The sequence below is a fragment of the Rhinatrema bivittatum genome, chromosome 2 (genome assembly GCF_901001135.1).
Source record: "Rhinatrema bivittatum chromosome 2, aRhiBiv1.1, whole genome shotgun sequence".
Classification (NCBI taxonomy): domain Eukaryota; kingdom Metazoa; phylum Chordata; class Amphibia; order Gymnophiona; family Rhinatrematidae; genus Rhinatrema; species Rhinatrema bivittatum.
In genome coordinates, this window is record NC_042616.1 from 278,105,654 (window position 1) to 278,131,604 (window position 25,951).

Below are 25,951 nucleotides of genomic sequence, written 5' to 3' on the forward strand. Positions count from 1 at the left end.
ACTTAGTGAAGTATGCACGTTATTCAGGATGAGATTCTTTGTATTTTACTCCTTTTTCTTGACTGCCTGCGAGAGGACAGAGAAGCTGAATGAAGTGCCATTAGATTACCAGTAAGAGCCACTTCTACAATCTCTCACCTTCAGTTTCCATCCTATCATCTGTACAGCATAACCGAACCATGCTGTACTAATGGCCAAGAGTACTGATGGTGTGGGTTTTCTGCATCGCAGTAAACAGTACTGCCATGGAAATACGGATCAACTTTAGCACCTGCAGTGTAACGTCTTGCTTGTATGAATATTCAAACACAGTTCTACTTGTCACATGTTACAAGTCCAGGGTCAACATATTTTCCATGAAAAACTATGCCACCATAACACAAATGCACACAAACTGCTCAAAGTTCAATAGATATAGTTTATTAGGTTCTTCACCTTTATCAGTTTAAAAAGATCTGTCAAACCATATAGAAATAAGCCAATATGCAAAAAAACTACAACAAAACATTTTCAACATTGTATTTCTTTAGTGGAAGAAAAAAGGTACTTTAATCAAATCCCCCACCCCCCCTCCCAAAAAAAAATAAATTCTGTGAATACTGCTTATGCTATAGCAGCCAAATAATCCTTTACTTCAGCTGGAGTAAGCCTTTTAAATCCTGCTTCATTGCATATACCAACTTCTATGTTGTCTTCTGTCATTTGCCCTTCAAAGCTTTCCTATTTAAAAAACAAAACAAAGAGAGACATGTAAAACATATCAAAAAATCAAGAGGAAACATCCAAAATTAAAGTACTTACAGAAACATCTAAAATTAAAGTACTTACAGAAAAATGATGCTTTCGTTTTTACATCCACCACCTCTCGCCACGCAATGGGCCTCAAGCGGTATCGGCGGTATACACCTTCAATGTGATTCATATGCTGGTTCTTTAAACACATTTAAAAAAAAAAAAAAAAAAAAACCCACTACTTTATTGGAAGTACTGCATGTGGGCTATGCCCTTAATCATTTCTATACTCAGCCAACTACTAATAAACTTTTAAACTCTAATATAACGAAAAAAATAAAAAATAAAAAATTGTAAAAAAAAACCCAAAACACTCATCTTATACAGACGCGCTGTTTACAACTTCACAACTAACTCCACAGGAACAAGGAACCCAACATGAACTCATGTTTCGGCAAACACAATTGCCTGCTTCAGGGGTAATAACTCAGACTGAGTTAAACGTAAGATATGATTCAATCAAACGTCCGTCAAAGACTGTACATAAGCTCATCAATCCGAGTTATTACCCCTGAAGCAGGCGGCCGTGTCTGCTGAAACATGAGTTCATGTTGGGTTCCTTGTTCCTATGTAGTTAGTTGTGAGGTTGTAAATGGCACGTCTGTATAAGATGAGTGTATTTTTTACATTTTTTTATATTTTCTTTTTTCGTTATCTTACAGTTTAAAAATGTATTAGTAGTTAGTTGAGTATAGAAATGATTAAGGGCATAGCCCACACGCAATATTTCCAATAAAGAAGATTTTTTTTTTTATATGTGTTTAAAGAACTGGCATATGAATGACACTGAAGGTGTATACCACTTGAGGCCCATTGCATGGCGAGAGGTGGTGGATGTAAAAACGAAAGCACCATTTTTCTGATGCCGAGTTCCACACAATTTATGTACTTTAATTTTGGATGTTTCCCCTTGATTTTGCAGGGGTTTCTGTTTTTTGTCATTATCTGAAACATAAGAACATAACATAAGAATTGCCACATTGGGTGAGACTGAAGGTCCTTAAAGCCCAGCATCCTGTTTCCATCAGTTTCTAATCTAGGTGACAAGTATCTGGAAGGATCCCAAACAGTAGATAGATCCTATGCTGCTGGTGCTTAAGGATAAATAGTGGCTGGCCCTAAGTCTATCTGGTTAATAACAGTTTATGGACTTCTCCTCCAGATCTTGTCGAAACCTTTTCTAAACCCAGCTATACTAACTACCTTAACCACATCCTCTGGCAATTAATGCCAGAGCTTAACCATGCACCGAGTGAAAAAAAAATTATCTGATTTGTTTTATATGTGCTACTTATAACTTCATGAAGTGTCCCTTAGTCTTTGTATTTTTTGAAAGAGTAAATGAAAATTGGTTCTTACTTGCTAATTTTCGTTCCTGGAATACCACAGATCAGTCCACACAAGTGGGTCCTTCATCCTTATCAGTAGATGGAGGCAGAAAATAAAAACTTTTCAGGCACTGCTACATAACAGAGTTCTGCCTGCAGTGCCTCAGTATTGACCTGTACCCAAGCCAATGTAGAGGAAAAACCTCAAATTCAATCAAACTTTTCCCTTCTAGGGTGAACAGAGAACCTAGGATTGGAGCCCCCTGAACTGGAGCCTTAACACCCAAAAAGGAACGGACAACCAACTAGCTCACTTGGTTCAAAATATATACACGCGGAAAAACTCTGAATTCAATTCTAATCGCAGCTACAACAGTCTTTTGGTATTAAGAGGATAGGCCTCTGGACTGATCTGGGGTATTCCAGCAACGAAAATTAGCAGGCAAGAACCATTTTTTCTCTCTTGTTCATACCCCAGATCAGTCCAGACAAGTGGGATGTACCCAAGCTTCCCTACACTGGGTGGGATCACGAAAGACCCACTCTCAAAGCACTCTCGCCAAACGTCATGTCTTCCTGTGCTTGAACATCCAGTCGGTAATGTTTGATGAAAGTGTGAAGCGTAGACCATGTGGCAGTTCTACAGATCTCCTGCGGCAACACCAACTGACACTTCGCCCAGAAAGCAGCTTGCGTTCTAGTGGAATGCGCTCATTACCCTACTGGGGCCATATGTCCTTGACAAAGAGACAGAAAAAATTGTCTCCTTTAACCAGCGAGAGATTGTGGCTTTAGATGTCAGACTTCCTTTCTTCGACCCCTGAACAGAACAAAGATGATCCGAGCGATGAAAACTGTTCGTGATCTTAAGATACTGCCACAGAATCCAACGAACATCCAGCAAATTAATTTCTCTTGCCGGCAGTGTTTCCTGCACCCAATTCGGAAAAGTGGGAAACTCCACCGTCTGGTTCACATGGAAAGAGGAAGCTACCTTCGGTAAAAAGGAGGGAATTGTACACAACTTCACACCATCATCCACAATCCTCAAGGAAGGATGTCTACATGACAGGCCTGAAGCTCCAAAATCTGTCTGGACAAAAAAAAGAAATGCCACCAAAAATATCATCTTTCAAGTGAAATCCTTAACCGTTGCCCCCTGAAGAGGCTCACAGCACCCAAAAGACTAAGTTAAGATTCCATTCCAGATACAATTTCCGCAGTGAAGGCTGCAAATGCTTAACCCCCCCCCTTCAGAAAGTAAATGACATCCGGATGAGAGGCCAAAGACCTCCCCCTGCAACTTACCTCTAAGACAACCCAAGGCTGCCACCTGAACCTGTAACAAATTATAGGCCAATCCGCTTGACCACCCCCACTGCAAAAAAGGCCAAGATGTGAGGGAGGTCCACCCGCAATAGATCCAGATCATCTTCCAAGCACCAGGACTCAAAAACCTTCCACACTCTGGAATATGCTAGGGAAGTAGCAGACCTCCTAGCCTGCAGCAAGGAACAATAACTCGTTCAGAATATCCTTTCAATGGCAAGTATAGCCTCTCAAAAACCAAGCCATGATACAAAAGTGATCTGCCTGATCCGAAAAGATGGGTCCTTGTTGAAGCAACCCTTGTAGATGAGCCAACCTGAGACGGCTGTCTACTGTAACATGAACCAGATCTGACAACCACAGATGGCGTGGCACCCTCCCTAGGTAACCCTCTATGTGACACAGGATGTACTCTGTGAGACCGCCAGGGAGGAAACGCGAAGAGCAGGATCCCTTTCGGCCAAGGTAGAATAAGAGCATCCATCTCCTCAGACCCAAACTCTCGCCTGCGACTGAAGAACTGAGCCACCTTGGCATTGTTGCATGACGCCATCAGATCCAACAGCAGGTTGCCCCACCTGGCACAAATGAAGTCAAAGCTCTCCGAGGATAACTCCCATTCTCCTGGGCCCAGCTGTTGCCTGCACATTGTTGACTCCTGTGACACTGCTATTCCTTCCAGATGCAGCTCCACCCAGGCAAACAGCTCCTGACCATTCTTCATCCCTTCCTGACAACTGATGTACTCCACCATTGTCGCAATGTCCAACAAGATCCTCACCATCTTCCCACGAACTAAAGAAGGAAAGACAATGCTCTGTGCACCACCCTCATTTCCAGGTGATTGACTGATCAACCACTTCCGCTGGCACCTACTGACCTTGCACCATTTGCCCCCCAACAGACTGCCCCCAAATCTTTGAGGCTGGCATCAGTGGTCACCACCACCCAGTCTGGAATCTCAAGGTCCACTCCCTTTTCCAAATTGTGGTGAGACAGCCACCATGAGAGACTGGATCTGGATTCCTCTTGCAGAAGTTAAGGAAAGCGATATTCATCCGACAATGGATCCCAACAGGATAAAAGCGCCCTCTGTAGCAGACGCATGTGAGCAAATACCTATGGCACCACATCTATCATGGATGCCATGGAGCACAACACCTGTAAATAATCCCATACTCTGGGCATTGCAAGACTTAATAGACTAGTTACTTGTGTCTGCAACTTCACAATCCTATCTGAAGTCAGAAACACTTCTCCAATCCAGGTGTCTAATCATGCACCCAGGTATTCCAAGGACTGGATGAGCACTAGATGGCTCTGCCAGGTTTATAACCCAACCCAGCGATTGCAACCTTTCCATGATCCATCACACTGTGACTGCTTTCCTCCTCTGACTTTGCTCGAATGAGCCAGTCATCCAGGAAGGATGGCCTAGTATCCCCTCCCTTCTGAGAACCGCTGCCACCACCACCATTACCTTTGTGAATGTCCCGTGGTGCTGTTGCCAGCCCAAAAGGGAGAGCCCGAAACAGGAAGTGTGGCCCTAATACCATGAACCTCAGAAAATTCTGATGTTCCGCTTGTATGGGGATATGCAGGTAGGCTTGTCAGGTCTGAAGATGCCAGAAACTCTCCCCTGCAGACCATTGCTATTGCTGTCCGCAGTGTTTCCATATGAAAGCACGTAACCCACAATGACAAATTGACCTGCTGAAGATCCAGAATAGGCTGAAAAGGTGCCTTCCTTCTTGGAAACCACAAAATAAATCAAGTACCTCCTCCGTCTCTTCTCCGCAGGCGAAAGAGAAACAATATAGTCCATCTTTTGCAGCCGAAGAAGCATGTCCCAGACCACCTCTCTCTTGCTTTGAGACTACCAATGAAACTCCAGGCAAGCTTCTCTGACTGGGCACGAAAATTCTAAAGTGTAACAGTCTTGTACCACCTCGAGGACCCATTGGTCCAACATGATCTTGGTCCACTCCTCATAAAAGCAGGATAATCTTCCCCCTACAACTTCAACAGAAGAGTGGATCCCCTGGCCTCAGTGCGAGGATTTTCCTCCTCCGGTCCTCTTATCGGAAAAGGGTCTGCAGGAACCCCAAAAGGGCTGCCGCCTTCCTGAGCTCTGTTTTTGTCCAGAACCTGAGGCACTCTTGCCAGAACAAAACCTCCTCGTATCCCAACAACGGGAATGGGGAGGAAAATTCTTACTACTCTTCTTAACCTCTGACAACCGGTTTCCTTTCGATTTCCCCAGCTGCTTCATCATGTTATTTAAATCTTAAAGGGAAGATTTCAGAGCTGAATCTTGGACCAGATATCCACTGACCAGGTTTGCAACCACAAAAGTTGATGCGCCATAACCACTGAGACCATACTCCTGGCTGACGTACACAACAGATCATACAGCGCATCTTGCCAAGTAGGCTACTCTGGCCTCCAACCAGGCCGCCTGCATGGAATTGGCGGCCTGGGAGGAATCCTTCTCTGCAGCCTTCTGTGCCCATAAAAACAGGACCTCTGCATGAGTCTACCACAGATAGTTGCCCGCAGACTCGAGGCGAAGACATCAAACATCCATTTTAAATGAATCTTCAGTTTGCAGTCCTGCACATCCCTTAGTGCTGCTAACCCCGCCACTGTAATAGTAGTCTTCTTGGTCACTGCTGAGACCGAAGCATCCACCGAAGCATCCTCTGTCAGCGAGTATAACTTAGCCCTTTCCCTACAGACCTTGAGGTCTGCCTCAGGAGAATCCCACTCCCAATTCACCTTCATCTTTTTGGGCACCGGAAAGGCCCTAGGAGGGCCACGCAGTCCATCTAGAACCGAGTGCACCCGAGGAATAAGAGGCTGCAACTCCTCCTTCCTGAACAATCAGACAATATAAGAACATGCTATACTGGGTCAGATCAAGGGTCCATCAAGCCCAGCATCCTGTTTCCAACACTGGCCAATCCAGGCCATAAGAACCTGGCAAGTACCCAAAAACTAAATCTATTCCATGTTACCGTTGCTAGTAATAGCAGTGGCTATTTTCTAAGTCAACTTAATTAATAGCAGGTAATGGACTTCTCCTCCAAGAACTTATCCAATCCTTTTTTAAGCACAGCTATACTAACTGCACTAACCACATCCTCTGGCAACAAATTCCAGAGTTTGTGCGTTAAGTAAAAAAAGAACTTTCTCCGATTAGTTTTAAATGTGCCACATGCTAACTTCATGGAGTGCCCCCTAGTCTTTCTATTATCCGAAAGAGTAAATAACCGATTCACATCTACCCGTTCTAGACCGCTCATGATTTTAAACACCTCTATCATATCCCCCCTCAGTCGTCTCTTCTCCAAGCTGAAAAGTCCTAACCTCTTTAGTCTTTCCTCGTAGGGAAGTTGTTCCATTCCCCTTATTTTGGTAGCCCTTCTCTGTACCTTCTCCATCGCAATTATATCTTTTTTGAGATGCGGCGACCAGAATTGTACATAGTATTCAAGGTGCGGTCTCACCATGGAGCGATACAGAGGCATTATGACATTTTCCGTTTTATTCACCATTCCCTTTCTAATAATTCCCAACATTCTGTTTGCTTTTTTGACTGCCGCAGCACACTGAACAGACGATTTCAATGTGTTATCCACCATGACGCCTAGAACTCTTTCTTGGGTTGTAGCACCTAATATGGAACCTAACATTGTGTAACTATAGCATGGGTTATTTTTCCCTCTATGCATCACCTTGCACTTATCCACATTAAGTTTCATCTGCCATTTCGATGCCCAATTTTCCAGTCTCACAAAGTCTTCCTGCAATTTATCACAATATGACTTCCCTTGAGTTGGTGTCTGAGTCGGAGGTCCGACGCGCGCGTTTCGCGATCCACTGCTTCAGAGACAAATTCAGCTGACTCTCTTGGTCCGGCTCTCCCCGCATAGCTCAAGGACGAGATTTGAACTGGCTTTCTCCGCTGAGACAGAGAAATGGCACTGGGTCCAAATATTGTGAGGGACCTTTAATCCGTTCAATAGCCTAGCAGCAAGCGGCGACGTGAAGAACATCGGAGAAAGCCGGTTCAAATCCCGGACCTCTGACTCAGACACCAACTCAAGGGAAGTCATATCTTCTATATTTTAAGTAAAAATTTAAAAAAACAAAAAACGAAGTATAAATCCTGAACTGTTTGGACCAATGATTTAAGAAGACCCATTAAAGTACAAATACAAATATTAACTTGAATGCACAGTGGGTGGTATGATGGTCCCTAATTTAATAGACGTTCCTACATTGAGTAAAAATTATTATAGCACCAGTAAATTAAAAGTGTATGATACCACGTCACCAATTTATATTTATGTTATGGTAATGGAAGTCTCCCATTATTACCGCACTACCAATTTGGTTAGCTTCCCTAATTTCTCTTAGCATTTCACTGTCCGTCTCACCATCTTGACCAGGTGGACGGTAGTATAGTCCTATCACTATAGTCTTCCCCGACACACAATGGATTTCTACCCATAAAGATTCAATTTTGCATTTAGTCTCATGCAGGATGTTTATCCTGTTGGACTCTATGCCATCCCCACACCGCCTCCCGGGTGCTCCTCTCTGTCATTGCGATATAATTTGTACCCCGGTATGCCAATTAAGTCTATGTCATCATTCACCCTTGGGTCATCTCCTGCTGCCAGTACTTTCTCTGGATCCTGGGTGTCCTTGTCCGAATCGGCTTCAGGGTTGGCATCCAGATCCCCATGTGGACCACCATTCACGGGAACATTATCCTCCGGATCATCTGCCAGATGCTCCTGCAGGTCATCAGTGTTGTCCTCATCCTGAACTGTAGCACGTCCCAGACACAGGAGTCTGAACAAGCCCCCAGAGCTCAGGCCTCCAGAGCCCCCCCACTGGGGCCATCTTTGCTCTCTTAGAGGGGGTGCCATGGCTGCTGGTCCAGGGGCCACTTCCTCCCTGCCCCTTTCCTTGCCAGATAGGCCTTGTGAAGCAGAATAAAATCCGCTGAGAAGTCTTCCATCTCAGCGGAATCTTCAGCCTGAATGCTGCCATCAGACTCTCCTACCCCCCATTCCTGCTTGAATCATTGGAGATAACGAAATAGATGATTTGCTCTGCAAAGCCTTTGATTTTAATTGTTTTACAGTACCTTTTGATCTTAATCTTCACTATTTCCTATACATGGGTCTAAGACCTTTTAAACCCAATCACATCAAGAGATTCTATATGATTGCACATAACATGTAAATTCCAAAGCACTGTGGTGATGTGTGCTCAGGAATGTTATAGTTACCAAAAAAAACTGCGAGAAGTAATACTAAATAAGGGCAAAGGGGAAATGGGCGTGACAGAGAAAGTTATGGTTAGAACAAAAAAAAAACATTTGACTGGCATCTTTTCTCTGCTACTTTACAGACAGCTGGAGGAGATCTGATTCCAGTACCTCAGAAAATGACTGTGCAATGTTTTAAATTTACTTTTCTGAGTTTCTTTTCCTTTATTCCTCTTGATAATAAAAGTTCTTTATTTGAAAGATGACCGCCTAAGTTGTTATTTAAGAAAAACCGGATTAAGGTGGGGGAGGGGGGAATCCCTAGGCACTCTCAAAGCCACGTGCTTCCTACTGCATTCCTCACATTAGCTGCATCTCCAATTTCCCCAGGGATCTCTGTAGCAGTGCCTGCTGACCTTTCTTCCTGCTTTCTGCCTAGGAGGAGGTTCCCTCCCCCCAGGCACAGTCCAAACAGATTGTGGTGAATTAAGCCAGCCACGCTGCGAGCCGCATGCCTTACAGGATTCCCCCATGGAGAGAAGCATACACCATTTTCTCTGTGTATGTAGCCTGACTGCAGCACTGCGAGGTTAATGAGGCCCGCCGAGATCTGCTGCCGGCGTAACCCACCCTCCTCAAACTGCTCTGGACCCTGGGGCTGACGGAAGGCCTGAGAATTTCACTCCTCATGGTGCTTTCAGCTCCTGATGAAGCATCCCACCTCAGACAGCCCTTGCCAGAAAGCCTTGCCCTTATTTATTAATTAAAGCACAGCTCCCTTTCAAGAGAAAAACCCCTTACGTCCCTAAATCCGGACGAAGGCCCAGGGGAGGAGACTACAGAAGGAGAGGCAGCCAGTCCCAAGGCTATCAATCGCTCCAGATGTTGCAGGCAAAGACTAGGGGGATTACCCTCCTCCCCCCCCTCCTCCTCCTGAGGGATGGCCCAGGAAGGTGCTCAACACCTCAGGGAGCAACTCTTCTGATAAGCTCTCAACTTTTTTTTTTTCTCTCAGACTGCAGGTTTGCACCTCTACCATTTGCTGGAGACCGAGAAATACTGAGGGACTGCAGGTGGCACTCTTATGTTGCAGTGCCTGAAACGCTTTTGTTCTCTGCCTTCATCTTCTAGTAGGGATGCAAAACCCACTTGTCTAGACTGATCTGTGGTTTGATAAAGAAATAAACAATCCACATTTACCCATTCTATTCCACTCATGATTTTATAGACTTCTATTATATCCCCCCCTCCCACTCCCAAATCATTTCTTCTCCAAGCTGAACAGCCCTAACCTCTTTAGCCTTTCATAGAGGAGCCATTCCTTCTCCTTTATCATTTTGGTCACCCTTCTCTGTACCTTTTCTGAATTGTGGCGACCAGAATTTCAGACTGTACTCTAGGTGCAGTTTCCCCATGGAAACTAACATTGTGGTAACTACAGTGTGGGTTACTTTTCCTCATGTGCTGTACTTTGCACTTGTCTACATTAAATTTCTTCTACCATTTGGATGTCCAGTCTCGAAAGGTCCTCCTGCAATTTCTCACATTCTGCTTGTAATTTAACAACTCTGAATAATTTTGTGCTGTTTGCAAATTGGATAACCTCAATCACTATATCCTTTTTTTCCAGATTATTTATAAATATATTAAAAAGCACCAGTCTCAGTAGAGATCTCTAAATCATGCCATTATTTCCCTTTCTCCATTAAGAAAACTGACCAACTCTCCGTTTTCTATATTTTAATCAAATTTGCAATCCAAAATAGGGCTTTGCCTCCTATCCCATTATACTATTTTTCTCAGAGGTTTCTCATGGAGGCCTTATACACTATATCCACCAGCTCACCATTATCGACATGTTTATTAACTTCTTCAAAAAATATACCAGATTGGTGAGACAAGACTCTCCTTGTACAAATCCATGCTGGCTGTGTCCCATTAAACCATGTCTTTCTATATGTTCTGTGATTTTGTTCTTAATAGAATATTTTCTATGATTTTTCAAGGTACTGAAGTCAGGCTCACTGGTCTATAGTTTCTCGGAGCACTCATGGAGCCCATTTTAAAGATTTAAAGATGGCCAGTGTGATGCCAATCTTCAGCTACAATAAATTATTTTAATGATAGGTTACAAATTACTAGTAACAGATCTGCAATTTCATTTTTTTTTTAATTCTTTCAAAACTCTGGGGTGTAAACCATTTGGTCCAGGCGATTTGTTATTCTTCAGTCTGTCCATCTGCCCTATTACATCATCCAGGTTCACAGTGATTAGTTTCAGTTCTTCCGAATCAACACCATTAAATACCCTTTTCTGGCATAGGTATTTTCCCAATATCCTCGTCAGTAAACACAGAGGCAAAGAATTCATTTAGTCTTTCCGCTATAGTCTCACTTTCCCTAAATACCCATTTAACCCCTCGATCTAATCATCCAACTGACTCCCTCACAAGCTCCCTGCTTCGTATATATCAATTAAAAAAGAAATAGACACCTAATAAATGGCTAACTCACCTTTAGTGTTAAGATAGCAGTGTGAATGGCATCTTCAAGTTCCAGTTCTTCATTGTATCTGTAAAACAAGATTGCACAACTTTCCAATTCTGATCTGCAAAGTTAGCTCCTTACAGAAACCACTTTCTGAACAAAAAAACCGAAACTGTTAGCTAAGCATTAGCAGCAAATTTTAGAAGACATTGTTAAGGTTGTTCTCTGGGTGAGGAATCATATGCTAATAGTCACTGCTGTGTGCACGGTCTTCTGGTAAGAACACTTCGACCACAAGTGGGTAATTTTTGTATCTTATCCCTCTGCTTCCTCTCTTGTCCATGTTAGTAGTTTTCAAATTAGATCACAGAAGATTTTCAAGTAAATCTCAAGATGAAACCTTTCAACACTGAATTCAAAAATAAAAAGTAAAAAAAGCAAAAGAGAAGTCTGTGAATGATTTTAAAAGTACAGTATTATATTTATAGCATGTATGCTGTGGAAAATACTTATATGGTATTGGTAGCTCTTTAGATTATTACAAAGCTTTGTGAATAGCCATAGGCCGGGAGAGATGCAGAGTGTGAATTAAACACTGTTGTCTCTTGGACTTGCCTGTCTCACTTGGAAGTTGTTGGCCGTGTGGCTTGGTTCTTGTTGACCCTTACCTTTCAGGGCCCCTTCAAGGGACGCACTATGGATCTCTACTCTGTGGTTCGTGTGAGTTTGGGAAGAATGGAATTAGAAGATCTAGGAGTAGTGGGTGATTTGTTATATAAGACGGTGAGATCTCCTTTGTGGAGGCTGTGATGGGGAGGGGTAGATATGGATGAGTTAGGTGAAATTCCTTACAGAAGAAATTTAAGAGAAAGGAACAAGTTTTACATCATATTTCTTTTAAGCATTTGGATTCAGTAGAGCATAAACCTTTTAAAGTTTCATTGTTGACTGTACATTGAGAAATAAGATTGCTTTGATTTATGATCTGGTAGAGGAAAAGCAACCAGACAATTGCTGTTCATTTGAAACATGGTGAATTCTGGAGGACACTGTAATTACTTTTGAACTTTTTAGGCTGGTTATGTGTTCCAACAACAGCCTAGAATAGAGAACAAGGAAAGAGAAGCAGCAGTGATTTATAAGAAATAGATGTTATGGACAAATCACTTGTCAAACAACCTTTTGGGTGAAAATATTTGTTTTTATGATTTATGGGAAAACGGGTTCCAAATTTGTTCTTTGAATTATAGAGCTCCAAGTGATCTAGCTAATTCATGGGTAGAACTGACCAAGTTACTCTCTGATTCGAGATGAACGAGATAATAGTGTTGAGATATGGGACCACAACTCATCAAAAAGTTTTTATTAAATGTATGGATATGCTAGATTCGATTCAGAAGATGCAACATTCTATTCACTTGGCTGAGCACATTTTAGATGTAATCTTTTGGCCTAAAGAGGACTATCTACAGCAGGGGTGGCCAACTCTGGCCCTCAACAAACAAAAACAGGCCAGGTTTTCGGGATATACACAATGAACATGCATAGAGTGGAGGCAGTGCATGCAAAACTTATCTTGTGCATATTCACTGTGGATATCCTGAAAACCTGGCCTGTTTGTGGCTCTTGAGGAACAGAGTTGGCTACCTCTGGTCTACAGGATGTGGACCCAGATGTTTTATTTATTTTTACCAAATTTTAATCATACATTAGTATCTTATGATGATATTACACTTACTAGGCTGAGAGACAGTAAGAAGCAGTGACGAAGTGTTTGCCCCAAGCATAACATGGATGCTGAGGAATACATTTTTTTTTTAAGTTCATTCATGGAAAATCAGAGGATCTCTGTTGACAATCAGTACAAAAAGGTACCGATGCGCTTGAAGTCTCTAGGATAGGTGATGAACCTAGCAACAAGCCATTTAGTCCTCTTTCAAACTCTGGAGTATCTGAGAGTTCAGTTTGACATGCTAGCGGAGAGTGTGTTTCTCACAGAGAGAGACTGCTGAAATTGCAGTGTCAGATTAGGCTTCTGTTAGATCTTTCGGTGCCCAGGGTCTGGGACTATTTACAGGTCCTGGGATCCATGGCATTGACACTTTAATTAATGCATTGGGTGTTTGCGCATATGTGGCCTCACAGGGGGGCTCTTTTCTCTCACTGGAATCCATTATTGGAGGAGTTTAATCTTCTTCTTCTGTTAGAGAGGGAAGCCAGGGATAGTCTTTTGTGGTGGCTTCCTCGCACCAATCTCAAGCACGGTGTGGAACTGGGTAATAGTCACCACTGATGCAAGTCTCTTTGGATACTGGGTCAGATCAGTCAACGCAGGACCAGTGGTCGAAACAGGTGGCCTCATGGTCTATCAATCAGAGATGAGAGTGGTGCATTTCAAGTTGCTTGCCTGTCTGTCAAGGTTATGTGACCATCCAGTACGGATCCTATCAGACAATGTGATGACAGAGGCCTACATCAACCGTCAAGGCGGAACCAAGAATCAGGCAGTGGCTCGAGAGGCCCGGGAGTTGATTCTGTGAGCAGAGCAGCACTAGGAGCGGCTAGTAATGTCTCACATCGTCGGAGTGAACAATGTTTAGGTGGATTTTCTCAGTCTGAGAAAGTTAGGCCCTGGGAAATGGGAGCTGTAGGAGGCAGCGATGTGTCTCATTCATGGAAGATGGCATTTTACCGACCAAAGAACACAAGGCATTGTGATTTTACAGCTGCTAAGCAGAACACCGTACGGAAGGAATCTGAGCTCTGGTGCTGCTGTGGACTCAAGGGAATCTTGTCTTCCCTCCATGGGATCTGGTGGACAAGGAATTACAGAGGATAGAAAAACATCCGAGCAACATGCTCCTGGTAGTTCCAGAGTGGCCACATTGACCTGTTTAACATGGCCATAGACGGGTCCCTGAGTTTCGGACATCAGTCGCCTCTTTTCCACTGAATTAGCCATGCTGTCATGGGAGTCCTAAGCACCACATCACACTGAATGAAAATTGTTAGTCTCTGATCTCCCTGAAGTGTGATGAAAGTGAGTGACAGTCGACTCTGTTACTCTGTGGATAATGTTTGTAGAAGAATGCTTCCCAGTTTAGCATCCTCCACGGTCTGTTGATCCAGACAGTAATGGGAAGTGAAAGTATGAAGAGACGCCCACGTAGCAGCCTTGCAGATGTCCAATGGAACTACGTGTCGAAGATGAGCCAAGGAGGTTGCCACCGCACCTGTTTGATGAGCTGTGGGTTGGGAAGACAGTTTGCACTGTCGTTTTTCGTAGCAGAATTGTATACACTGGGTGATCCAGCTAGAAATAGTATGTTTGGCTACTGGAAGATCCGGAGCATTGGGGTTGAAGGAGACAAAGAGCGGTGAAGGCCTGGTCTGCGAGTTGGTTCGTTGCTTATAGTAAGCCAATGCTCTTTTACAGTCTAAGGTGTGCAGTAATTTCTCCCATTCGTTGCGATATGGCTTTGGCCAAAACGTTGGGAGTTCAATAGACTGGTTGAGGTGGAATTGGGAGATAATTTGAGAGAAACGTTGGATGAGTATGCAGAAGAACCTTATGGTGGTAAAATTGGAGATACGGGCTATAATGTACTAATGCCTGTAATTCACTCACTCGTCGAGCTGACGTAACCGCCGTTAAGAACACTACTTTCCAAGTAAGGAATTTGATATGTGCAGAGTCCATTGGCTCAAATGGTGGTAACATTAGTTGTTCCAGAACCAGGTTGAGATTCCAGGGTACTGGAGGCTTGGAGACTGGCGGTCGTAGATGGGCTAGACCTCGAATAAATCAGGACACAGATGGCTGTAGTGAAATGGATTGACCTTCATAAACCTGTGGAAGGCCACAATGGCACCAAGGTGAACTCTGACTGAGGCAGTTGCGAAACCTGCAGTATACAAAGAGTGTAACTTGTCAGGTGCACAGTGAGCAGGTCTATGCCTTTGGATCTGCACCATGTTGCATATCTCTTCCATTTAAATTGATAACTGCGTCTGGTGGATGGTTTCCTGGATTCCAACATTATGTCCTGGACTGTGATGGAGAACCCTTGCTCAGATAAAAAGACCCGTTCAACCTCCAAGCTGTTAGATGCAGGGACGAGTGGAGCGGGTGGAGGAGCATTCCCTGCTCCTGAGACAGGAGGTCTTCCCGCTGCGGTAGCTGTAGCGGTGTATCTGTTGATAACTGCAGAAGGTGTGTGTACCATGGTTGTCGCGGCCATGCGGGTGCCACTAGAATTAGTTGAGCCCCGTCCTGCATGCACTTTTGTAGAGTATGAGTGATGAGCGGAATCGATGGAAACGCATACATTAGTGGCTCTGTCCATGGTATGAGAAAAGCATCCTGGGCATCCCTGCATGGACTGGGCCACACTGAGCAAAAGCGAGCCACCTTCTAGTTGGATTCGGTGGCGAAGAGGTCTATCGAGGGCCTTTCCCACTTCGTAATGGAGAGACTATTTGTGTGGGTGGAACCCTCGACTCAGTCTGTCCGCTTGAGTGTTGGCGATGACGAGTAGATAAGTTGCTTGTAACTGAACTGCGTGACTGTTGGCCCACTGGAAGATGGGGAGGGCTTCCTTGCACAGGATCCAGGAGCCCGATCCTCCTTGTTTGTTGATATAGAACATGGCCACTTGATTGTCTGGGTATACCATGACCCGGTGGCCCTGAAGGTGAGAAACAAAGGTTTGGAGGGCGTATCTTAACGCCCATAGTTCTAGGAAGTTAATTTGTTAGGACTGATCTTGTATGGTCCATTGCCCTTGAGTTTGTAGTTTGTTGAGATGTGCTCCCCCATCCCTTGCGGGAGGCATCCGTAGTGAGTACTGCATTGTGTGGGAGCAGGACGAGCGGTGCGCCCTTGGTGAGAGTTGAGCACTGTAGCCACCAATCCAGCTCTTGGATCATTGCCGCTTTTAAGCGTATTTTGCATGTCAACGTTTATGAATGCTGTTTCCATTGCCTCGAGATCCCACTGAATCTGCCTCATATGGAGACGTGTATTTGACACTGCTTGGATCGATGCCGCCATATGCCCCAAGGAGGTTAATATCTGACGGGTGGAAGGGAATGGGGTGAGCTTGAGACAGCGAAATAGGTGACGCATGGTGGACTTTCTGTCTCGTGGCAGAAAAACTCTGACCGTGTCTAGGCAGGCTCCTATGAATTGAAGCCTTTGAGACGGCTGTAGGTGGGATTTTTGGTAATCGACTACTAGACCCAATTGGTTGAGGCAAGTGATCGTGTCGTGAAGGTGTTGGCGTAGCGTGGTTGAAGCCACAATCAGCCAATCGTCGAGATAAAAGAATATGATTATTCCTTTTTGTCTGAGATATGCCACCACTACTGCCATGTACTTGGTGAAACCCGAGGTGCCGTTGAGAGACCAAAGGGGAGTAACTTGTATTGCAAGTGTTGGTTGTTGACTGGAAAGACAGGTATCGCCAGGAGGAAGGATGCATTGGAATATGAGTATATGCATCCTTGAGGTCTATAGAGCACATCCAAGCATTGGGTTGGATCAGAGGTAAGATGGCCTTTAGTGATATCATCTTGAACTTCTCTTCGACTATGTATTTATTGAGGTCCCAGAGATCCAGAATGGGACGGAGATCCCTCGACGTCTTGGGTATGAGGAAGTAAGGGGAGTAGAACCCTGTATGCTGTTGGGAAGGCGGAAGGCGTTGAATCGCCTTGTGTTGCAACAGGGTGGAAACTTCCTTTTCCAATAGGGTGAGGTTGGACTTGGTTCCTCTGGATGTCAAGTGAGGGAGCAGAGGTAGGGAGGGAAAGGGAATCTGGTAGCCGAGGCGGACTATGTCCAGCACCCACTGATCCGTCGTGATGTCTTGCCAGTGTTGGATGTGCGCCTGTATGCCTCCCGCTAATACCTTTGCTGATGGTTTAATATGGAATATACTTTTCTCACTTGCTTATTTTGTCCTTGTACTGTAACAGGGGTGGCCAGCTCTGGTCCCCAAGAGCCACAAACAGGACTGGTTTTCAGGATATCCACAATGAACATGCATGAGAATTTGCATATGAGGGCAGTGCATGCAAATCTCTCTCATGCATATTCATTATATCCTGAAAAATCTGGCCGGTTTGTAGCTCTCTAGGACCAGAGGTGGCCACCCCTGCACAACAATATCACATCATTTTGTCTAAAGAGATGCAAACTTTGCTAAAGTGCTGCAGGTGTCGTGTCAGCTTGGGATACTGAATTGGAAATATAGAACAGTGGTCATCATGGCAAAAGTAAGTGTCTGCTCAGAAGCTGCTGTTATATGCCCAAGGAATATACAAAGCTTACCCTATAATTTTTATGAACAAAAGTGAGTAAACACTCCATTAAAAAACAAAACCAAAGCAGGACCTGCTACCAAAAATGCATTTTAGGTATAATTTTCCAAGACATTTCCATGCATAAAACCCAGTTTTGTGCATGCCAACGACAGTGCTAAAACTGACCTGGATTCAGTGCACATAGAAGTATGCACGTAACCTGGCTTCATACGTAATTTTACACACACCAATGACAGGCTTTCGAGGGTGGGGTGGGGCAAAGCCAGCACTTTTATGCATAATTTTTGATTTTACAAAGTATGCGCAAGTGTACATGCATAGTTCACATCCTCTGAAGAGATAGGGTTGCTTTACATGAGTGAATGTGTGCATGTACTTGGCTAATTATACTATTTTCAAATAGGCAAATTTTAAAAGCCTTGCAACGTGCCAAAAGCGGGAGACACACACACACAAGTTGGGTCGGCGCTTGTGAGTGGATTTTATAAGCTACCCATGGAAGCGCATATCTCCCGCTGCACGCCCAAGTAAAAAAAAGTCTTAAAAGGGACAGGGTGTGAGCATGTTGGGAGAAGGCCAAGCGATGTGTGCGGGGTCCCCTACCACATAACTTTACTATTGCTGTGGATGGCGTGTAAGTAATAAAAAAAAAAAAAAATCTAGGCTAGTCGGCAGGGTTTTAAGGGTCAGGGCTAACAGGGGGAAAGGGTAGCTATTAAATTAGAGGGGTCTAGAAATCCTCTCCCTTAACTGGGTGAACTGGTAACGAACTGGGAAAATGGCGTCAGCACACGTCCCTTATAAAAACGTCTCCACTTGTGCACACACATGCACAATCCAGGCTATTTTATAATATGCATGCATATACGCGCGTATGTCATAAAATGGACGTGTCTCTGGACGTAAGTCTGCAAACGCGCGCACATGTGCGCCCACGCGCCTGTTTAAAAGTTACTGTCAAAGTGAACTTACAACCACAAGTCTGCCTTAAAAATACTCAGTGAAGTCCATGTGTACAATGTTCAGGCAGACTTTACTGCTATGCAGGCTGTTTGAATATTACCGTTTGTATATGTATCCCATTAAGCTATGTGGAATACCTACACCGAAACAATTTAGAAATTGCATACACCAGTCTCCTTTCCAGGAGGGGTGTTTTCTAGGCACACTGCCCAGCAGCTTTTCCCCACTCTCCAACAGGAGCGCAGAGCCTCATCAGTGCAGGCAGGTCCCAAAAGCTGCTGGATGGAAACCACCAATCCTCTCTTCCCCAACCCTTGCAAGGCTGCAGCAGGGACGGAAGAGGAAGCAGCACAGTTGCAAACTGAGTGTAAATGCTTTAAGTCCCCAGAGATCCTTCTCTGCCTGCAAGCATCCTTTTGAAACCCACAACAAACGGGGGGAGCAGCTGACAAATATCTGACCACCTCCCCCCCCCCAATAATTTTTCTGAGGCCAACACTGTAGGTAACTTTTCCAAACTTAGCCAATCTTTATTCGAGCCTTACCTTTTTTCAAGGAAAGTTTTTCCATTCACGTAATTCTTTCCCATAGCGGTCGCCTTCCATGCAAAGTAAGCCCCCTAAGGTTGAAACATGAGAAATTTAAAATTTTGCATATACTATACCTAAAATAACCTTCTACATATTTCTAGAATAGCAGCTATCAAACTAAATTTTAGAAACATTTCAATCAATCCCGAGCTGCAAGAGTGAAGGAATAACAGAACAGTGTGATCACAGATATATACTCCCATGCTGTGTCTATGATAAAAATATTCATTGAACCGGGCTCAGGTTTTGTAAACAGAAAGAGAAATACAAAATATAGCAAAATATAAAATGAAATATTTCAACTGTAAAATCACTAAGTATATACATTATGGGAGTAACTTTCAAGAGGTTTTACATGCTTAAGTGAGCGTCTGAAAATTGCTACAATATATGCCATTGAACTGTCAATAGATTTTACCCACATTAAGTGCACTTTAAAATTGCTTTTGTATGGTACATTTGAAAATTACCTTAGAGAAAATGTTGTATCATAAAATTTTGATTAAGTAGGTATCAATGCTTAAACTATAGTGTTTATACGTACATGTCACATTTGTAGATTAGGGACCTTCATAACATCCACGGTGCTGCAAGTTAATACTTGTATTCTGCACCTGTGCGGATCATTTTTAATCATTGGTCCAATAGTCCATTATGCAGACACAAAATTGTATGCTTTAATGCGTTTTTGTATTTTTCAATTTTTTATATTTGTATAAAACACAAAGGGTTACTTCCCTGTTTGTCCTCGGCTCAGCCGGAGTCCCTCTGTGAACCAATCAGCTCCAGTGACTGTGCAGTACATTGGAGAAATTACTTACCTGATAATTTCGTTTTCCTTAGTGTAGACAGATGGACTCAGGATCAATGGGTATAGTGTATTCCTGTTAGCAGTTGGAGACGGATCAGATTTCAATCTGACGTCAGTCCCTAGTACACATACCCCTGCAGGAAGTGCAGCTCTTCAGTATTCTCCTCGAAAAGCATTGTGGATATATATGTGACTGACTGATTGAGAAACTTAATAACTTGATTAACTTGAATAACTTCATAACTTGGTTAAACGTTATAACTTGATTAATTTGAACTGGTTGATTGACTATAGCTGGAGACCGCCAGTGTACTCAACCAGAAAGCGTCGACACCCGGAAGGGTGAATGCCCTAGGTAAACGAAAACGTGGCTTACCCTTGATCATTTGAAAGACCATGCGTAACGTCAGCCTGGGGTGGGATGCTGAGTCCATCTGTCTACACTAAGGAAAACGAAATTATCAGGCAAGTAATTTCTCCATTTCCTAGTGTGTAGCAGATGGACTCAGGACCAATGGGATGTATAAAAGCTACTCCTGAACCAGGTGGGAGGCTGCCCGTGACCCATTTAGTACTGCTCTTGCAAATGCCGTATCCTCCCGGGTCTGAACATTCAGACGGTAGAATCTAGAGAAGGTGTGGATGGAGGACATGTCACCGCCCTGCAGATCTTGGCGGGTGACAGCATTCTAGTTTCTGCCCAGGATACTGCCTGGGCTCTGGTAGAGTGGGCCTTGACCTGTAGAGGTGGTGGCTTGCCCACTTCTACGTAGGCTGCCTTGATAACTTCATTGATCCAGCGGGCTGTGGTCACCCACGAGGCCGCTTCCCCCTGTCTCTTTCCGCTGTGAAGGACGAAAAGGTGGTCCGTTTTTCGTACGGGTTCCGACATTTCCTGGTATCTGGCTAGGAGTCTGCCGATGCTGAGGTGCTGTAGAGTGCGGGCTTCTTCTGAATTCTTCAGGCCATCTGCCGATGGTAGCGAGATGGTCTGGTTAAGATGGAAGTGTGAAACCACTTTGGGGAGGAACGAGGGAACCGTGCGAAGTCAGATTGATCCCTGGGTGATCCTGAGGAACGGCTCATGGCAGGACACTGCTTGTAGTTCCGAGATGCAGAGGGCTGAACAAACTGCCAGCAAAAACATCGTCTTTTAAGGTTAACATGCGGAGGGACAGACCACGGAGGGGTCTGAACGTGGTTCCCACAAGGAAATCCAAAACGAAATTGAGATTCCACAGAGGCACCGGCCACTTTAGTGGTGGGCGAATGTGTTTGACTCCTTCCAGGAAGTGTGACACGTCCAGGTGAGAAGCTATGCTGTCGCCCTCGCCCTTGGAGCCATAGCATGACAATGCGGCCACCTGTACCTTGATGGAGTTGAGGGACAGTCCCTTCTGTAGTCCGTTCTGTAAGAATTCCAGGATCACGGGAACTTTAAATGAGCGTGGCTTGATGTGGTGGTCTTCGCACCAGGCTTCAAATACTCTCCAAATCCTTATGTATGTTAACGATGTGGAGAACTTGCGTGCTCGGAGGAGGGTGTCGATTACAGCCCCCGAGTTATCTGCTCTCTCAGGCGGGCCCTCTCAATGGCCAGAACATAAGAGAGAATTGAGCTGGGTCCTCGTGGAGGATCGGGCCTTGTTGTAGCAGGTCCCTGTGTGGAGGCAGCGGTAGGGGGTTCCCTGCCAGCAGTCTTCTCATGTCTGCGTACCATGGTCTTATTGGCCAATCCGGAGCCACTAGAATAACTAGTATATCTGTATCTTGTGAATGATTGCGCCCAATAGGGGCCACGGTGGGAAGGCGTAAAATAGGGTCCCCGGTGGCCAGGTCTGTACCAGGGCATCGATCCCTTGGGACTGCGGTTCCCACCTGTGGCTGAAGTATCTGGGTACTTGGGCATTGGATCTGTTTGCCAGGAGGTCCATGTCCGGTGTCCCCCACCGTTTTACTATCATTTGGAAGGCTGCGGACGACAGCCTCCATTCTCCTGGGTCTAGACTTTCCCTGCTGAGGTAGTCCGCCGTGATGTTGTCTTTCCCAACGATGTGGACAGCGGAGATCTCCTGGAGATTTGCTTCCGCCCATGCCATCAGGGGGTCTATTTCTAGGGACACCTGTTGGCTTCTGGTTCCCCCCTGTCAGTTGATGTAGGCCACTGTTGTGGCATTGTCCGACATTACTCTGACCGCTTTGTCTCGAAGTCTGTGAGCGAACCGCACAGGCTAGTCTGACTGCCCGCGCTTCTAGGCGGTTGATGTTCCATCCCACCTCTTCTGCATTCCACTGCCCTTGGGCGGTTAACTCCTCGCAGCGTGCTCCCCATCCTCGTAGACTGGCATCTGTGGTGAGTAGGGTCCAGGTTGAGGATAGTCTTGATCCCCGACTCATGTGGCTGGCCTGCAGCCACCACCGTAGTTGGGTCCAGACCCTGCCCGGGAGTGGTAGACGTACGGTGTAGTTCTGGGACCGTGGGTTCCACCGTGATAGAAGTGAGCGCTGTAGGGGCCTCATGTGGGCTTGCGCCCATGGAACCACTTCCAGCATGGATGCCATCAGCCCGAGGACTTGCAGGTAATCCCATGCTGCAGGACGAGGGACGCTCAGCAAGGTCTGAAGCCGGTTCCACAGCTTTGATCTCCTCGTGGGGGTCAGGCTGACCTAATCTTCCTTGGTATCGAATCGGACTCCTAGGTACTCCAGCGACTGCGAGAGCTGTAGGGAGCTTTTGTTTATCTTGACCACCCATCCTAGGCTTTCCAGTAGTGTTATGACTGCTGGTTGCTTGGTGGCTTACCTCCGGTGACTTTGCCCTGATCAGCCAATCGTCCAGGTAAAGATGAACGAGGATTCCTTCCTTCCTGAGTGTTGCTGCCACCACTACTATTACCTTGGTGAACGTCCAGGGTGCAATGGCTAGCCCGAAGGGAAGTGCCCAGAACTGATAGTGACGATTCAGGACCTTGAAGCGTAGGTAGCGCTGGTGTTCCTGATGAATTGGGATGTGTAAGTAGGCCTCCGACAGAACCAGGGATGTGAGGAACTCTCCTGGTTGTATTGCACGTATGACGAATCGTAGGGTTTCCATGCGGAAGCGGGGGATCCTTAGGTGGCGGTTGACAGACTTGAGGTCCAGGATGGGCCTGAATATACCCTCTTTCTTGGGTACGATACAGTAAATGGAGTAATGTCCAGTATTCATTTCCTGTGTAGGTACCGGGGTTATGGCCTCGAGGGCCAGAAGTCTGGACAGTGTAGCTTCCACTGCCGCCCTCTTGAGTGGGTCGTGGCAGGGAGATTCCATGAACCTGTCCGAAGGAGTTCGAAAGAAATCCAGGTAGTACCCCTCCCGGATGATGGCTAGGACCCACTTGTCCGAAGTTATCTCGACCCATCTGCGATAGAATAGGGCTAGTCTGCCTCCTATGGCTTCTTCCCTTGGATGGGTCGGCTGATTCTCATTGTGGGGTGTGGCTGGGGCCTGTCCCCGAGCTGGCTCCCCTCTTGTTGTGCTTGTTCCGAAAGGACTGGTTCCTGGCCGTAGGGCGTGGTGCTTGATAGTTGCTCTTGTAAGGATTGAAGCGCTGTGAGCTTCTGCCTCTGGCGGACCTGGGGAAGTGACGCTGGTTTCTCTTAAGTCTTGTCTTCCGGCAGGCGCGGTAATGGGGAGTCGCCCCATTTGTTGGCCAGTTTTTCTAGTTCGCTGCTGAACAGGAGGGATCCTTTGAAAGGCATCCTCGTGAGGCGCGTCTTGGAAGAGGTATCAGCCGACCAACTTCGAAGCCAGAGTTGTCTTCTGGCTGCCACTGTGGACGACACTCCTCTGGCTGCTATGCACACTAGATCAGAAGCCGCATCAGTGAGGAAAGATAGTACTGATTCTATGTCTTCTCCCGGGGTGTTGTTCCTGGCTTGTGATAAGCAGGTACGTGTCACCACGGTGCAGCAGGCCGCAATCTGCAGGGACATGGCTGCAACTTCAAATGACTGTTTTAGGATGGCTTCCAGGCGCCGGTCATGTGCATCCTTGAGCGCCGCTCCACCCTCCACTGGGATGGTAGTGTGCTTGGTGACTGCGCAGACTATAGCGTCCACTCTAGGGCACACCAGGAGCTCCTTGGTCGCTGCGTCCAGGGGGTACATGGCAGCCAAGGCTCGACCTCCTTTGAATGAGGACTCCGGAGCATTCCACTCCAGGTCAATTAGCTGTTGTGCCGCCTGTAAGAGAGGAAAATGGCGAGATGTCTGGTGAAGGCCCTCCAGCAGGGGGTTCATTCTAGGTTCCCCCGAGGTGCCTTGGCCCGGGATGGCGAGCTCTGTTAGACATTGGGATACGAGGTCAGGGAGCTCGTCTTTTGTGAAGAAGCATCTCATGGTTCTGTGTGGCTCTGTCCCCGAGGGGAGCTCCCCTTCCTCCAGGGGCTCAACATCATCTTCGGAGAGATCCGTGTCCCCCTAGGTAGGGCTTCTCGGTGGTGGGAGCCTGTGCCTAGGCCTCGAGGGTCCTGGGGCATGAGGGTCCTCCGGTGGCGCATGTGGCTGGTTCGCCCGAGGTTCTGTTTGCATTTTAACAAAGGCGTGAATCCCCTTGAACAACTCCACCCAAGAGATCGATGCTGGGTCTAAGTTGAGGGGCGCCGGTTCCCTGGGGCGGAATCACTGGGGCCTGCTAGGTCCGGGGTATCCCCTGAGGAGCTAGCACTGGGCGGGACTGGCCCTGACCTGGATCTCCCAGGGCCTCCTCACAGTGTGTGCACAGGGCGTCTGCCTTCTCGCTCTGGGTGGCTCTGATGTAGCATGCTGAGCAGAGGCCTTGAGCTTTTATTCCTGTTTATGAAGGTGCCATGTCTGAACGCGTAAGCTCTTGTGCGCTCCAGGGCGCCTGAGATGTGCGCGCAGATGTGCGCCTAGCCGTAGATATGTGCCTTGTTCTGTGCGCGCACCTTATGCGCGCAAGGATTTATGTGCGCCTAAGTTTATGCGCACAAGGAATTTTGTGCGCTTAGCTCGATTTATGTGCTCGGATCGAACGGCGGACGGCGCGGCGAATAGGGCCAAGACGGCGACGGCGAGCAATATGGCGACCTCCTCGGCGGGTCTCCACGTGGGTAGACCCTTGGAAACAGCCGGGGCCTAGCCCTGCTAGGGCAGATCAACCCGGTGGCACTGGTTCCGATCGGCGACCTGTGCTCCTCCTCGATCCTCGGAGACCGGATTCAAATAGAAGATTTCTACCTTACTTTGTCTTCGGCGCTTCCCGGGCGGTCTCCGGCTGCGGGGGGAGAGGGCAAATACCTTCACCGCCGCGCTCGAGGGGTGCACCTGCTGCCTCTCAGCCGCGCCCGAGATTGGGGGCTAAGTCCTCGCCGCGATTCGGCCGCTGGACCAAGGCTCACCTCCGAGGGACCACGGAAATCACCTCGGGAATCTCAACTGGGGGAGGGACCCGAGGGTATCACCGCAGGAGAACGGGGCTAGTCTTCAGGTAAATTTTCTCCTTAAATTTCGGTTTTCTTCTTAGAATTTGGTTCAAACGCTGCGAGAGCGTGCAGATAGTTCCTAACTGCTATGGAGACTGAAAATACTGAAGAGCTGCACTTCCTGCAGGGGTATATGTACTAGGAGCTGATGTCAGATTGAAATCTGATCCATCTCCAACTGCTAACAGGAGCACACTATACCCATTGGTCCTGAGTCCATCTGCTACACGCTAGGAAAATACATCTTAATTGTGCTAAATTCTGAACCCAATACAGTAAGCAAGGGTCAAAATATTTGATGGAACAATGGTTGAGCAGGACTATTGTCTTTATGTAGCTTCTGCAAACTAAGCGATTTATGTTACATAATTCAGACTATAAAAGCTACTTTAGTAGACAAAAGGGGAAAAATGTCTATTGGGTTTCATTTAGACTGGCAGGATATATGATAACTTTTGATACTTACAGATGGATCAGACTGAAACAAATACGGTCGTCCCTCATCCCATCCTGCAATTAACAATGATACTCCAAATGGTCGTACACCACTGAGG

At 46.0% G+C, this 25,951-nt stretch overlaps 1 protein-coding gene across 1 annotated transcript in view; it reads right to left on the reverse strand.

Moving 5' to 3' along the window:
• Nucleotides 1-398: 398 nt before the first annotated feature.
• Nucleotides 399-25,951, reverse strand: part of PSMA2 (proteasome subunit alpha 2) — a 41,464-nt gene continuing 15,911 nt past the window's right edge. Inside the window, exons 5-8 of the mRNA XM_029589545.1 lie at nucleotides 25,864-25,945; nucleotides 19,056-19,129; nucleotides 11,248-11,305; nucleotides 399-720 (exon numbers count right to left, since the gene is read on the reverse strand). Of these exons, the coding sequence (XP_029445405.1) occupies nucleotides 604-720; nucleotides 11,248-11,305; nucleotides 19,056-19,129; nucleotides 25,864-25,945 (331 nt within the window). The 3' untranslated portion in view covers nucleotides 399-603. The remainder of the gene's footprint in view (nucleotides 721-11,247; nucleotides 11,306-19,055; nucleotides 19,130-25,863; nucleotides 25,946-25,951) is intronic.